At 38.7% G+C, this 14,190-nt stretch overlaps 1 protein-coding gene across 1 annotated transcript in view; it reads left to right on the top strand.

The window, feature by feature from the left end:
* Positions 1 to 13,894, top strand: part of LOC150080058 (protein turtle-like) — a 189,802-nt gene extending 175,908 nt beyond the window's left edge. The window contains exons 12-14 of the mRNA XM_090382042.1: positions 1,200 to 1,339; positions 10,134 to 10,328; positions 13,193 to 13,894. Coding sequence (XP_090238168.1) covers positions 1,200 to 1,339; positions 10,134 to 10,325 — 332 coding nt within the window. The 3' untranslated portion in view covers positions 10,326 to 10,328; positions 13,193 to 13,894. The remainder of the gene's footprint in view (positions 1 to 1,199; positions 1,340 to 10,133; positions 10,329 to 13,192) is intronic.
* Positions 13,895 to 14,190: the final 296 nt, after the last annotated feature.

Consider the following 14,190-nt stretch of genomic DNA (forward strand, 5'->3'; position numbering starts at 1 on the left):
TCAAGATCAGACAGAGATTCTTTTATTTCATATATGAAGAATTATTGGTTCTTTTTTTTTATTCTTATAAAAAAAAAAAAAAAAGTAACTATTCGCCTTTTTGTGTTTACCCTAACTTTTGAGTACCGGATGTCTTATTCGTATTAAGTATACATTTTTATACAAAAACAAAAGAGTTATACAGTAAGAAGTATTATATAGCAATATGGTACTTGTTAGGCATATCCCAAAATCGTAGTCATATGACCATTCCACTATGCGACCATCTCTTGGAATCAACTAACTCAATTTGTTGGGATTCATATTGTATCGTTGGTATTGTTCAGCATGTCGAGAAAACTTTACGAGCTCCTCTAAACAACAAGAAATTATCTCATTTACAGACAAGAAAAATATTAAAAGCTAATTTGTATTCGCTCTTTACCTTTGGTAAGGATGCATACACATATCATATGGACACAAAGTGTTGTTTTGTTCTATAGTATAGAACACCTCTCGAGATACGGGAAATCCTTCTGAGTTTCAGAGCACGTACCAGGGCAGAAGATTAATCTCGCATCCGAACCCGAATAATTCTGAATTCTAATTGCGAATAAACTCCCTTTGATGCACTGCGCTCCTCAGAGATTTATCTTATTAACTTGTTGTGCTCTCCTCTCCTTGATAACTCAAACATCCAGCTGAATACACTTTTCTTTGTATGCCTAAATTTCTACCAAATAGAACGTATAGTCCCTTGAGCTGCCGAGCAGTTCTCATTTACAGTTGTTAGCAAACTCTCGAACACAATTAAGGACTACCCTTGTCGGATAATTGTATCTCTCATTTCTGGATAGAGTCATTTACGCTTTTGTCTTACTGAGTTTGGCAGTCAAAGGAGTTACAAACGTAAGTTGTATTCATTTCATACAGTTTCTCGACAGATGAAAGTGAAATTGTCCATCAAGCGGAATCTAAGTTAATTTACTTGGGTCAGACCTGATTATAGCAATGTGAAGACAACGAATTTTTGGTTCTAAAGAGAGAGGCGTATTCGTGCGATTGCTCAACAAGCTCATTTACAGTTACCAGCCCAGATGAACCTCGTTAATGGGAACGAGAAAACGGCATATATCCAATTAATGGTGGATGACTCCATTTTAATTTTTTTTTAATCGCACAGTCATATGTGATGTTTAAATGTAAGATTTCTCTTTCAGACGTCAACTTGCAATTTGAACAAAGTAGGGAAGATTCCATTGATAAAGAATTCCGAAGAGAAAATGTACATGAAGTGATACATGGTGTCAATGGGATTAATCAGAATGCCAAACCCATTAGCCACACGAGGAACAGGATGGTAAGCCTTGAAATGTCTTTATTCGCATTATGATATCAATAAACAGATTCTAAGATAGTTAAAAAACAAAGGATTAAATGTCGGACTGCTCTTAGCAGCTTATATGTTTACTAAGCCTTGCATGATTAATTATCTAGATTAATATGGACCACCAATAAATAAATTCTGACTTTGAAACACGTTGGTTACTAAAAACGTACAAAATTCTACTCATCTGAGCATAAAAACCGTGTATGCGTAAGAGAAAAATTAGGTGTATTAATTAGCAGCATAATTATTGATTTTCTCATTTTTAAAGGATCAAGCATTTTTATTCATGAAAGAACTTTTAAAAATGAAATTCTAAAAAAAAAAAAAAATTATTTGCCATAACTTTTTATCATTTTGGATAGTCAGTTTTCTTTTTTTTTTCTTTTTTTTTTTTTTTTAACCTAGTTTCGGTGCTTTGGTGACTGTCAAATCAGGGCCTAGTTAAGTAAAATCACTTAATTATATTAATCCTCATCATCATCAGGAAGTACACGGAACTAAGAGGGAAGATCAAAAAGGTGTGTCATATAAAACAAGAAACGACCATCCCGACTATGTAGCAACCACAGTATGGTGCCAAAGACCCTCCATAACAGCTTAGCAGCAATAGGTTCCCAGAGATACCTATAAGGAACCCCAAAAATCGCAATCCTATGAACACCTGTAGGACAGTCAGAGTTCCTCGTAACACCAGACATAACTATCCTGTGCACTTGGTACCGGTACCCGTCATGGGGTGTAACCCTCCCATCAGGGAGAAATAATAATAATAATAATAATAATAATAATAATAATAATAATAATTATTATTATTATTATTATTATTATTATTATGCAGAAACTGAGAAATAACTCCAGCAACTACTCCAGATTACTGAAAAATTCAGCAATGATATCAGGATGGAATTTGGTCTAGAAAAATACAAGACCCACTGATCTCACCAGGGAAAATTAGTCGGCCGAAACGACCAGCTGGAGACCGGTAAAGAGATCGAAGCAGAGGGAGAGACCTACAAATACCTGGGGATGATACAAGCTCAGCAATTAGAGCGCAAGGAAATCAAGGCTTGCCTGACCGAAAAATACCATCAGAGACTCAGAAGCCTGTTGAAAGCAAAGCTGAACGGAGAGAACACAGTTAAAGACATAAACACCTATGCAGCCCTAGTGCTAACGTACTCCTTCAGGGTAATAGATTGGACTAACACCGATCTGGAAGATACCATGAGAAAAACAAGGACAGTAATGACCAAGAGCGTCAACACCACCGGAAGTCAGCTGTGGAGGGACTAACAACAGCTCGGAAAGAGGGAGGAAGGGGGTCTGATAGACCTCATCGAGCAACAGAAAACAGCGATAGCTGATATGAAGGATTACTTCCAGAAACACACAGCAGTACTCTACCAGGCCATAGACAACCGGTACCCCCACTCAACCTAAGCGAGGAGTCCCCTCCCATCCAGAAGGCACAAACGAAGCTAGAAAGATGGACAAAGAAGGCACTCCATGGCAGACACTACAGTGACCTCCATTAAGATCACATAGATAACATTTCTTCCACTGCATGCCTCACGAGCGTAACTGTCTTCCCTGAAACTGAAGGATTCATGTTCGCCGTCCAAGACCAGGTAATCAATACCAGAAACTATAGAAAGTACATCACCAAGGAGTCCGGGGTGTCAGATGACACATGTTGATGATGCCACCTGGCCTCAAAAACGATCCAACACATCACTGTGGGAAGCAGCGTAATCACTCAGACTGAGTACACTCGTAAACACGACCAGGTAGCCAGGATAATACACAGAACCTAGCAGAGAAATACCAGTTGATTACGCTGGCAGTACTAGAGACCCCAACCCACAGGCTGTATTGGGACCGCGCCATAATAACGGATAAGACAATCCCGCACAAACAGACCGGATATAATCCTTGTGGACAAGAAGGAAAAGGCTACTCATCTAATGTCATAGCAGTTCCCAACACTGGCAACCTCTAGAAAACCCATGAAGAAAAAATCACGAAGTACACGAACCTAAGACAGGAGATCAAAGAGGTGTGGTATATGGAACAGAATATTAATTAATAATTACTAAAATAATATAATTAATATACTACTAATTATATTATAATAATAATTAGAAAATAATATAACTATATATTAAAATAAACAAAAATTAATGAAGTTAAATATTATTAATTTGTCACTTTTGCCATTTTTTCCATGTAACTTTTAGTTTTCATAAATGCAGTTTGCTAAAATTACTTTGTCCATGTGTAACATTAGGCGTTCTTATTATTATAATAGAGTATTTGCTGATGCTATCGAGGCAGTGTTAGGTGGGTCGGAAAACTGCAAGCTTGCGGGGGGGGATACAAGGACTAATAGATTAACAGTAGCCACTGGCAAAGGCGAAAGTGATTCTTGCACTGCTTCTATTGGAATGAGCAGCGGCCTGAAAAACAAGATGCAGGATATTTCAGAGACTGCTGGGAGTCATTACGGTACAAGTAAACACATGGGTTGTGTTAGGATAGCTAAGAATAGGAACAGGTGCATGTATACTTGCGTGTACACCAATGCTAGGAGTTTGGTAAATAAATTTGATGAATTTGAGGTATTGCTGAAAGCATCAAAGGCGGATATTGTTGGGATATCAGAGACGTGGAGTCACACAGATATAAGGTATGTAGAACTGGAATTTGGAGAGTACAATATGTATAGAAAGGATAGACAGGATAGAAAGGGAGGAGGGGTTATGCTATTAGGTAAGAAACACATAAAATCCAAGGAAGTGAAGCCAGTCGACATCGCTGGACAGTGCAGTGTCGAGTCAGTTTGGTGTGACATAAGCATTGGGAGATCAAAATTGAGTGTAGGAGTGTGCTATAGGCCTAATGACTCTGATGAGTATAATAAGGAACTGTACAGGGAAATAGAGTGGGCCAGTAAATCAGAGAGTCTTATAATGGGAGATTTTAATTTCCCAGATATTGACTGGAATTTGGGGGCTGGTCACTCACACACTAGCAATGCATTTGTAGATTTATTGGATGATTGTTTTCTACATCAGCATGTTCGGGAGGCAACTAGAGGGAGTAATACTCTTGATCTGATTATCAGCAGTGATTCTTCATGTATTAAGAATCTGCAGATAAAGGAACCACTAGGTGGCAGTGATCACAGTGTGCTGAAGTGGGATTTACTCAAAGAGGTAAAAACCCTTCCCTTTACCATCAGGGGTAAAGGGAAGGGTTTTTGCTTTCGTAAAAGCGACTACGATGGTCTGAGACATTATTTAAATTCTATGCAGTGGGACCAACTGATGATGTTACCAACAGCAAATTCAAAATGGGAAGCATTGAAAGAACTTATCTTGGAAGCTACTAGGCTTTACATACCAACTAAGAAATATTGTTCAAGGTTTAGGCCTAAATGGATGTCAGATGAACTAATGAGACATATAACTCTGGCAGTGAGCTAGATGATTTTGTAATAACTGAGAGGAAAGTGGAGGAGAAATTGTTGAGGATAAACATAAAAAAGGCACCCAGGGTGGATGGGATCTATCCAGTCATATTAAAGGAGGCAGCAAAGCAGCAAAGGAAGTAAACGAACCTTGAGCCATAATTATGAGAGATTCTTTGGACTCAGGGGAGGTACCCATAGACTGGAGATGTGCAAATGTGACCCAAATTCACAAAGGAGGATCAAAGGCTGACACAAGTAATTATAGACCTGTGAGTTTAACTTCTGTTCCAGGAAAATTAATGGAGGCACTGGTTAAAGAAGCACTGCAGGATCATCTATACAAGACTTCAGTTATAGCTCGGACACAGCATGGTTTTGGGAAAGTGGTTAAGGGAAAGTCTTGCCTGATCAATTTGAATGGATACTATGATGCAGTCACAAAAGAACTGGATGCAGGGAATAACTTTGATATATATTTTGATCTTAGAAAGGCTTTTGATACTATTGCACATGGAAGACTGCTGCACAAATTGGAGTAGTGTGGCATTGGAGGCGAACTGCTGTTATGGATAAAGGGATGGTTGAGGGGGAGAAGACAGAGAGTGGTAATTAATGGACATTGCTCATCGTGGACTAATGTTATTAGTGCCGTCCCCCAGGGTTCAGTGTTAGTATTCTGTATTTATAAATGATATTGATGATGGTATATCAAGCTTAATGTCCAAGTTTGCAGACGATACAAAGGTTGGCAGGGTTGTCAAGGACACTACTGACACTATGCTGCTGCAACAGGATCTGGAAAGGTTGAGCAGATGGGCAGAGAGGTAGCAAATGAAGTTTAACATTGACAAATGTAAAGTACTACACATGGGAAACAGGAACCCCAGAGCAACGTATCAACGCTGTGGTACTACACTGACAGTGGTAGAAAATGAAAAGGACCTGGGGGTAATTGTGCAGGCAGATATGTAGTTCTCTGAGCAGTGCAGACTGGCTGCAAGAGTAGCTCATGGTGTCTTGTCAATGATATACAGGAATTTTTCTAGCAGGGATAAGGAGGTGATTATTCCCTTGTATAAGGCAATGGTCAGGCCACACTTTGAGTACTGTATACAAGTCTGTCCGCAAAATGATTGCGAAATTTGAAGCGACAGGACATCTTGGTGTTCAACCAGGTAGAGGTCGAAAACGAGTGGACTCCTCTAGTGTCAATCTCCAAGTCAATCTCCATGTGGTAGCGCAAGTGTGCCAGCTGTTTCTCGTGAAGTGGACAAGGCCCCATATTCCACTGTAAGGCTAGTAATGCGTCAGGTGTTGCGGTACTGTTCTTACAAGATGCACATGCTACAGCAGCTAAAGCATGGTGATGATGCAGATATTCCTTTCACATACGCACTTAAGTTTCTGGCGCGAATGACAGTGGATATCACTTGGCCATGGAACATCCTTTGGAGTGATGAAGCCCACTTCTGCTTAAATGGACAAGTGAAAACGCACGACTGTCGCATTTGGGCAACATAAAACCCTCGGGTTATCCAAGAGGTCCCGCTGCATTCTCTAAAAGTGACAGTGTGGTGTGGATTTACGGCCACATTCATGATTGGGCCATATTTTTTTGAACAGGTAACAACAACTGGATCCCACCCCTGTTCCGTCACTGGACAGCGATATTATGAAATGTTGGCAAATTTCGCAATACCAGAGCTGCGACAACTTGGGTGCCTTCAGGATACCATATTCATGCAAGATTGTGCGCCACGCCCACATCCACCGTTGTGTCCAAAGATTGCTAAGGCAACACTTTACAGACGAACGGGTCATCAGCCGTTGTTTCCAGACATCTTGGCCACCCCGATCACCGGACCTCACCCCATGCGACTTCTGGTTGTGGGGTTTTTTGAAGAACCAGGTGTATAGGGAAGGATTTCAAACTTGTTCAAGTGACAAATTTTGTAACAATTTTTTTTTTTCTAAATAAATAGTGATCGCATTCTTTATTGTACCTGTTATCCGAATTTATCTTAAATACGAACCTTAGAACTCGCTCCAGCTCCCTCTACAAAGGACACTTTAATATTAAGAACCCTATATATATATATATATATATATATATATATATATATATATATATATATATATATATATATATATATATTAGGTAAGTGTACGAGTAGGGTTGCTGACCTGTCAGGTGTAGTTACAATGGAAAAATTATTAAAAATTCCTGAAAATAAAAGCAGATTATATAAAACTGAATAAAATAAATGAAAATATACAAACAGTACTTAATGCTATAGATCCTAAGATTTTAACTACGTCCTCAAGGGCCAGCAGCCAAAACTTAAGGAAATACAGCAAGGCTTCTGTTTCTCATATATCATATCATATATGATAGCAGACATATGTATCATAGCCGACCCGACAGAGACAAAAAAGAAAAGGTATAAAAAACAAAACAAATATAAAATAAAAGTAAAAAGCAAAATTATGGTAAAATTAATACCAATTAATTCCAGTTAAGGAAAAATTGAATGAATAGCAAACAGCCCTACTTGAATTTTAACAAAGGAAGTGTAATATAAAGACGAAAGGATATAGCCAGAATATGACAGCTTACTGTCGAGTCTGGCAAGAGATGATGAAATGAGCTAATCGAAGCGAACACATCAAGACTGTAATTTTAGCTTAATTTTGCTTCTTACTCTTATTTATTTTAGAATTATATATATATATTTTTTTTCTTTTCTTTTTGGTCTCTGTCGGGTCGGCTATGATATATACCTCAGCTCACTTTTTGTCTGCTACGTGTATAGCATAACAGAAGAGACCTTGCTTTTTGCTGTATTGCCTTTGGTTTTGACTGCCAGCCCTTGATGACGTAGTTACACTCTTAGGATTATAGTATCAAGTACTATTTGTATATTTTCATTTATTTTATTTAATTTTATATAAACTGCTTTTATTTTTCAGACCCTTTTTAATAATTTTTTTTCCATTGTAACTACACCTGACAGGTCAGCAATCCTACTCATACACTTACCTAATATAATTGTCTATATTTCTTTACGGTTGCTGGATATTTCTGCTGTTATTAGGAGTGTTCCGGATATATATATATATATTGGTGTGCAAAATTTAAGGACCAGTCAGATTTTCTCCTGAAGCTTCTCATAGGAGTGGCCTGGATATCAGAAAAGCATACCAAAGGAACCTCGTGAGGTACAGAAATGATTAAGGACACAAACACAACAACGGAAACAAAACGGTACAGAGTGACTTTATTCAAAAATGGCAAAATAGAACTGGCTGCCATGATACAAATGCATCACTGCCAAAGATGGAACAAAGGGAAGAGGTGGTCCTCAGTAGAAGATATGATCACCTCTAATGTCGATGCAGGCTTTGCACCGCCTGTCCATACTTAGAACAACGTCGTTGGTAAGTTCTTGCTGTAACATCGTCCATTCCTCTGTCAGCGCCATCTTCAGCTGGTGAACGTTTTCTGGTGGGTGTGGAAGTGTCGTTAGGCATCTCCCCAGAGCGTTCCGTATGTGTTCGATGGGATTTAGATCGGCTGGAATGGGTAGTCCAATCCATACGAACAATGTCCTCACTTTCCAAAAGCATATCACAGCTGCAGTGCAATGGGGTGTGGCGTTATCATCCATAAACACGAACTCGGGGCCATTGGCACCTCGTAACATACGCACATGGGGAAGGATTACCTCAGTACAGTAGCATGCACCGGTTACAGTACCGCCTTCCCGTATCTGGAGTTGTGTATGTCCATCCAAGATAACGCCTCCCCAGACGAGAACACCTCGACCGCTATATCGACCCCTTTCAGTGATGTTTGCGGGGTGATACCGTGTGCCAACCTCTCGCTAGAGTAGCTGACGTCCAGAATCGCTGCTGAGACTGAATCTACCTCTGATCAGTAAAGAGTACCTTAAGTAAAGATTTTGTGGTCGTAACCTTTAGAAATAGTGCTTCTCCTTAAGTTTTGCACACTTGTATATATAGAATATGCGTCCCATTCATATAATAAGTTTATGACAACAGTTATTATTAACGATTGAAATAGCTCCATAATGTAATGCTACGCTGCGTCGACCCTCTGAGATCGCTGTTGTTCTTCCAGTGACAGGTTTGTCCACGTAATCAACCTAAAGTAACTAATATCGTTTTTAATCAGATTACATTACGTATTAGGCGAATCCGTTACCGATTTAAAACTTAAGGCACTTGTGATCGTTTTCGAAACTAATTGTCCACCCTCAGACTCAGGCCCTATTAGCAAACTTGTGTCGAGCGGTGAATGGATGTATCGCGAAGCTAAACAAACAGACAAGAAGCAGTTCTGAAGAAAGAGAGGGATACTTCAATGGACGGACAACAGCGTCCCCAGACAGTATAGATTGCAAAAACAATGCAGATTAGCGTTATTTTATGGAACTATTTCAATTTTTGCAATGAACTTTGAATTACGGGTGCTATTTCAAAGAAATCAGTTTGATTAAGAATTGGGGGTGCCCCCTAGTTGGTGTCGTGTAGGGTCAAAGATGCCATATGTGGATTTTATTATCATGACGATAACCACTACGGAAATCAAAGTTTTCGTGTTAAATTAAGATTTGCTAAGATTATGAAGATTTAGCAGGGAAAGCAGTCTAAGTCGTAGCAATATAACAGTTGTTTTTCATTAAAAAGTGAGATATTTGGATCTTTCGTAGCTGTTTTGAAATCATGAGCTAGGACCATTGCAGTTTCGTAAAGAGGGAGAGAAAGAGGAAAAAAACCCTAGAGTTCAGGAATTTCGTTGGAACTTCAGGACCGGAAGAGCATTATGTGTGGTCTTTGATACCTTGGGGTTCCGTAGTCCTCACGGGTGTCGTAACTCAGAACAAGTGTATGGGTGTGGTCGGAACAAAATAACCGTTTTCTGTAAGCTTCGTAGCTGTATGGGCAAAGTGATTCCATGCCATACGTGGAATGGCAAATAAATCTAAACTTATCCTCAAATAAGACTGTCATCGTAGAATTTACAAGCACTTGCGAGATGTGCAGGAAATGGGTCTTAAACACGCACGTCTGAATATTGTAAGTGCTCGAGGAAATGTTAGTTTTCCACTGACCGATTTGATTTCCGTTTTGCTCGCAATTCGTGCATAGAAATCATCGATGCAGCGAAATGTATGTAACGAAATATTTATCATATACGTATGTTGAAATGTGTTCGCTTCTCACTAAAGAGAGGTCTTTCACTGAAACAACTGGGGACTTCTCTTTTAGGTGGAAGGAGACGCTGCCACAACGTTAGGAAGATTGAACACGAGCCAGAGACCACCGGCATCGAGTCTTCAAGATTACTCACATATCAGCACTCAGAAGAGAGTGAAAGTGCTACCGGTGTCTGTAAGAGGAGAGGAGGATGAAGGAGAAATGGGAAAGAACTTTGCAAAGAACATCCAGACTGATGTTTAAAAGGTATGTCTCAATCTGGTATTTATAAGTGAAATATTAATGTGTTAATCATGCGCAGAATTTTGTTTTCCTTTAAACAATATGTTTTATTTTTAAATTAAAAGCCTCATTCATAATGCTACTTGCAGTTGTTAAATTATAAATTATCTCAGATTAATGCCGTATTTACTAGCACAATTCTTTCTTTTCTTCTGAGAGTTCTTCGATGTGGATTACATAGATATCAGGGCCAGAAATTTTTATTTTTTGGAATGGGGTAACATAATTAGAAAACAAGGTGAGGGCAATTGTTCATTTTACAGATAATGCAGAAGTATAATATGCAGGAATGCTTTTATAATAATCTTGCGGGAGGTGGTAAATACCGTGGTGGTATATCCTGGATAAACCCTTAACGGATACAGAAACGCCTATCAAACTTTAGATATTAATATTCTCCAGCAAAAGCTTCTTGTACCTATGGTATGATTATGGCAGAATCTTAAACCTGTCAATAGGCAATGGTAAACAACGTTCAATCTACAATTCAGCCCATAAATACAGTAAGAATAAGTTTTTATTTTTCTCAAAAGTAATGATCTTATCTATAGATGAATTCTTGAGATGCTACCAGTTATTCACAAAATCAAATGTCTTTATGAGTAGTTATTTAAGTTATGAATAAAACTGTTTAAATAGATGTAATTAAGTGTTGCGTTTTCAGTAGTAAATCAATTGTGAACTTGTCTGTTAAAATCACTGAGATATATGCGTCAAAACGTTTTCAAAAATTCCCAAGAACCAGACTGATTCTTGGGAATTTTTGAAAACTGAGCACGCCTGTATCAATAATTGATACAGGCGTGCTCAGTAAGTTTGTGATTTTACATTAGTAAATATTTGTGAGCTGTCTTAGTTATGTGTGATGCATGCGTAATTTGGAAAACTTCAACTAACCAATCAGAAACTCAAAGGATTTTATGCATTTTTCATTCCACTGCAGTGAATTACAATGGCTTTCGTTCTCACAACAGACAAATTCCGTACCAATTACGTATTTATTATGATATTTTGAAACAAACTATATAATTGAACGAATCTTTTCAAATCTTTTTTTTAAATAAGTGGCTTTTAATGAATATTCATTAAAAACTGGTCTTACTGTCAAAAGGTTTGAAATAGAGAGGGCTCTTTATTGCTAACCGATGAATTACTCAATTATGCAAATATTGCTTTCTGCAAAAACCAGGGAATTACAACTATGGTGTACAGATTATACTAAAATAATATATAATAAATCTGGATTACAAAATAACTGAAATAAGGCTTATATCAGAAAAACATTTAAAACGAGAGTGCGATTAGAGATTATAAACAAATTAAAACAATAAACTTTATATGTAATTGGAAATACCAATCTGATAATGGATACAAGAAGCTGTACATACAATCAGAAGAACGTCCGAAGGGAGCTCAACATCAAAATACAAAGCTCATGGAAGATGTGTGGAGGTATTCTCTATGTCGCCGTAGCCGAGTGGTCAAGCGCGAGGGTGCATAAGTACACGTATCTTTAGTCACTGGGGGTTCATGGCCATGACTGCTAAATACGGTGCTGTTTCTTGCATTCTTTCTCTATCTTGTAAACTCCTCTGTCCTTGTAGTCGTCCCGGAGTATAAACAGAAAGTTCATTCATTCATGTTGACGGCCCGAGCAGACTGAGGCGAAAAAACTGAGGTCTGTCTAGCAGTTCAGACCTTAAATTATACTATCGTCATCGTGGGTCAATAGGGGGTCAGGTCTTATGATGTCGAAAAGATTGAGGGCAGAGGCCCCGATTTCCGGTTCTCATTCTGGCATCTGACGAAGGATAAAGAGATCTCATAGGGCGGGCGGAATTGAGAGAGCACAGGTTTAGAGTGTCTTTGAGTACAGCAAAGGTTCTCCAGCTAGAGATCCCAGAACGAGGAGGATGTGATGATGCCAATCAACGTCTTGGCTGTAATGCGAGTCGTGTAATATGAGATCGATGAGCCTAGGGACATCGCTGTTGTGTGATCCTTCTGTGAATTATCCTCTTGAGGATCCAGTACTCTGCTGACAAAATCCCTCTGATGATCGTCAGTGCTTCCGATGCTGAGCAGCATAAAGTACACAGCAGTTATCACATATTTCTTAGTACTGCCCTTGTCAGATAGACATAATGAAGACAAAGTTTTTCTCTCCACTCAAGGCATGAGGTGAGCTTAAGAAGTTTATCAACGTAATGACCAATCTTAGCTTGGCGTCGAAGACAACCCTTTGAATCTGGGTGGGTGAGTGAGTGCGGTTGCAACAGAGGCGTCTTCGAGCATTGGTGAGATGGCTGACGGATCTTTCTTGAGGAATCCTGCTGTGATTTGGAGGGAGTGATCTTGAGGCCGAACTGTTGAGAACAGTGCACTGTTGATTTCTTCCTTCTTCTGCGAAGCGGAATAGTTTTTCTCTCCACTCAAGGCATGAGGTGAGCTTAAGAAGTTTATCAACGTGATGACCAATCTTATTTTCTTCAAAATAGCATCTCAAACGCTTTTTCGCATTGAATGCTATTTTCAAGATTGGACAATCCGTGATCTCATGCGGAAGAACGCTGGTAATTAAAAGTAGTTGGAACAATGCTTTTTGAGTTTTTATTGCTATATATATACATATATTTTTTTATTCATATTTTAAGTGAATAATGAATCGTTAATAGTTTAAATCATTTGTAGCTGAATATTAAACTATAAATCTATTTAAATTATCAAACGATAATTCCAAAACAGAATAAAATTAATAATAAAATCCCAAATGTAGCTTTTTGAGATGTATTTGAAATTGGTCTGATTACAATAATTTCTCTTTTCAGAGCAGCACCAAGTTCGAGAATTTGGTAGGCTTCCTTCAATTCGAGAGTGAACTTGAAAGATTCACCGAACAACGCCCAGAAGCGCAGAGCTTCGTGACTGAGGCGAATATCAAGTGCCATGTAAATTAAGAACCGGTTTTCGACTCCCCAACTGCTCCCACAGTACTGTAAACTCCCGAAATGCTTCCCATGGGTGCGGTTGAGTGGTTTCCATACGCTGTGAAGGCATCCAGTGACATCATTTGCAGCTTTTTAAAGTGCTGATATATAATCAGAAATTTTAAAACAAAGCGCGGCAACAGTTGCATTTTATAATAAAATTTTACCGAAGAAAGAATTGAAACCAGCGAAGTTAACGCCCTCTGGTGTATCTTTTCAGTGTTTTTTTTTTTTTTTTCCAAAGAGGATCGTCGTACGTTGTTTAACCCTATCTAATCAGTCAGCTCAAGGATAGCGCCTGAAACCAGTGGCTCCATCTGGTGGCCTAAATTATTATTCGCCAAAATATCAATATTGATGTGTATATATATACATATATATCTACGTTTCAGCATCGCTGTGAGATTATCCAACTGTGCCTATTCATTCACACGTTGCAACACGGAGGGAAAGATAATTGCAGCGGCCCTCCCTTTCCCCCAGCAATTTGCACCGGTCGTCTGTGGTGCTATAGAATCATTTGTGATATTCTAGAAAAACAACAACAAAAAAAAAAAAAAAAAAACGATACCATTCTCTAGTTACCGCTGCGAACTTTCGATGCGGGCCTGGCTGTCAAGTTCGATCTGATGAAAACGTTGACGGGTGTGTTTTGTGTTTACATCTTACCAGTACGTCGATTTTTTGGATATAAACAAACATGTAAGTTTATGGCACTCGCGTGTCCCTTGTGAGCACCTAGTCGTCAACATTTGCTATTTTTATAAGCGTGACTGTCAATACATTTTTAATAAAGTTTCTCAGGGAAAATCCATGCCAATGTAGTGTTTATTTTTGTC

Source organism: Mastigoproctus giganteus, chromosome 9 (genome assembly GCF_048544385.1).
Source record: "Mastigoproctus giganteus isolate SK-2022 chromosome 9, ASM4854438v1, whole genome shotgun sequence".
Taxonomy (NCBI): Eukaryota; Metazoa; Arthropoda; class Arachnida; order Uropygi; family Thelyphonidae; genus Mastigoproctus; species Mastigoproctus giganteus.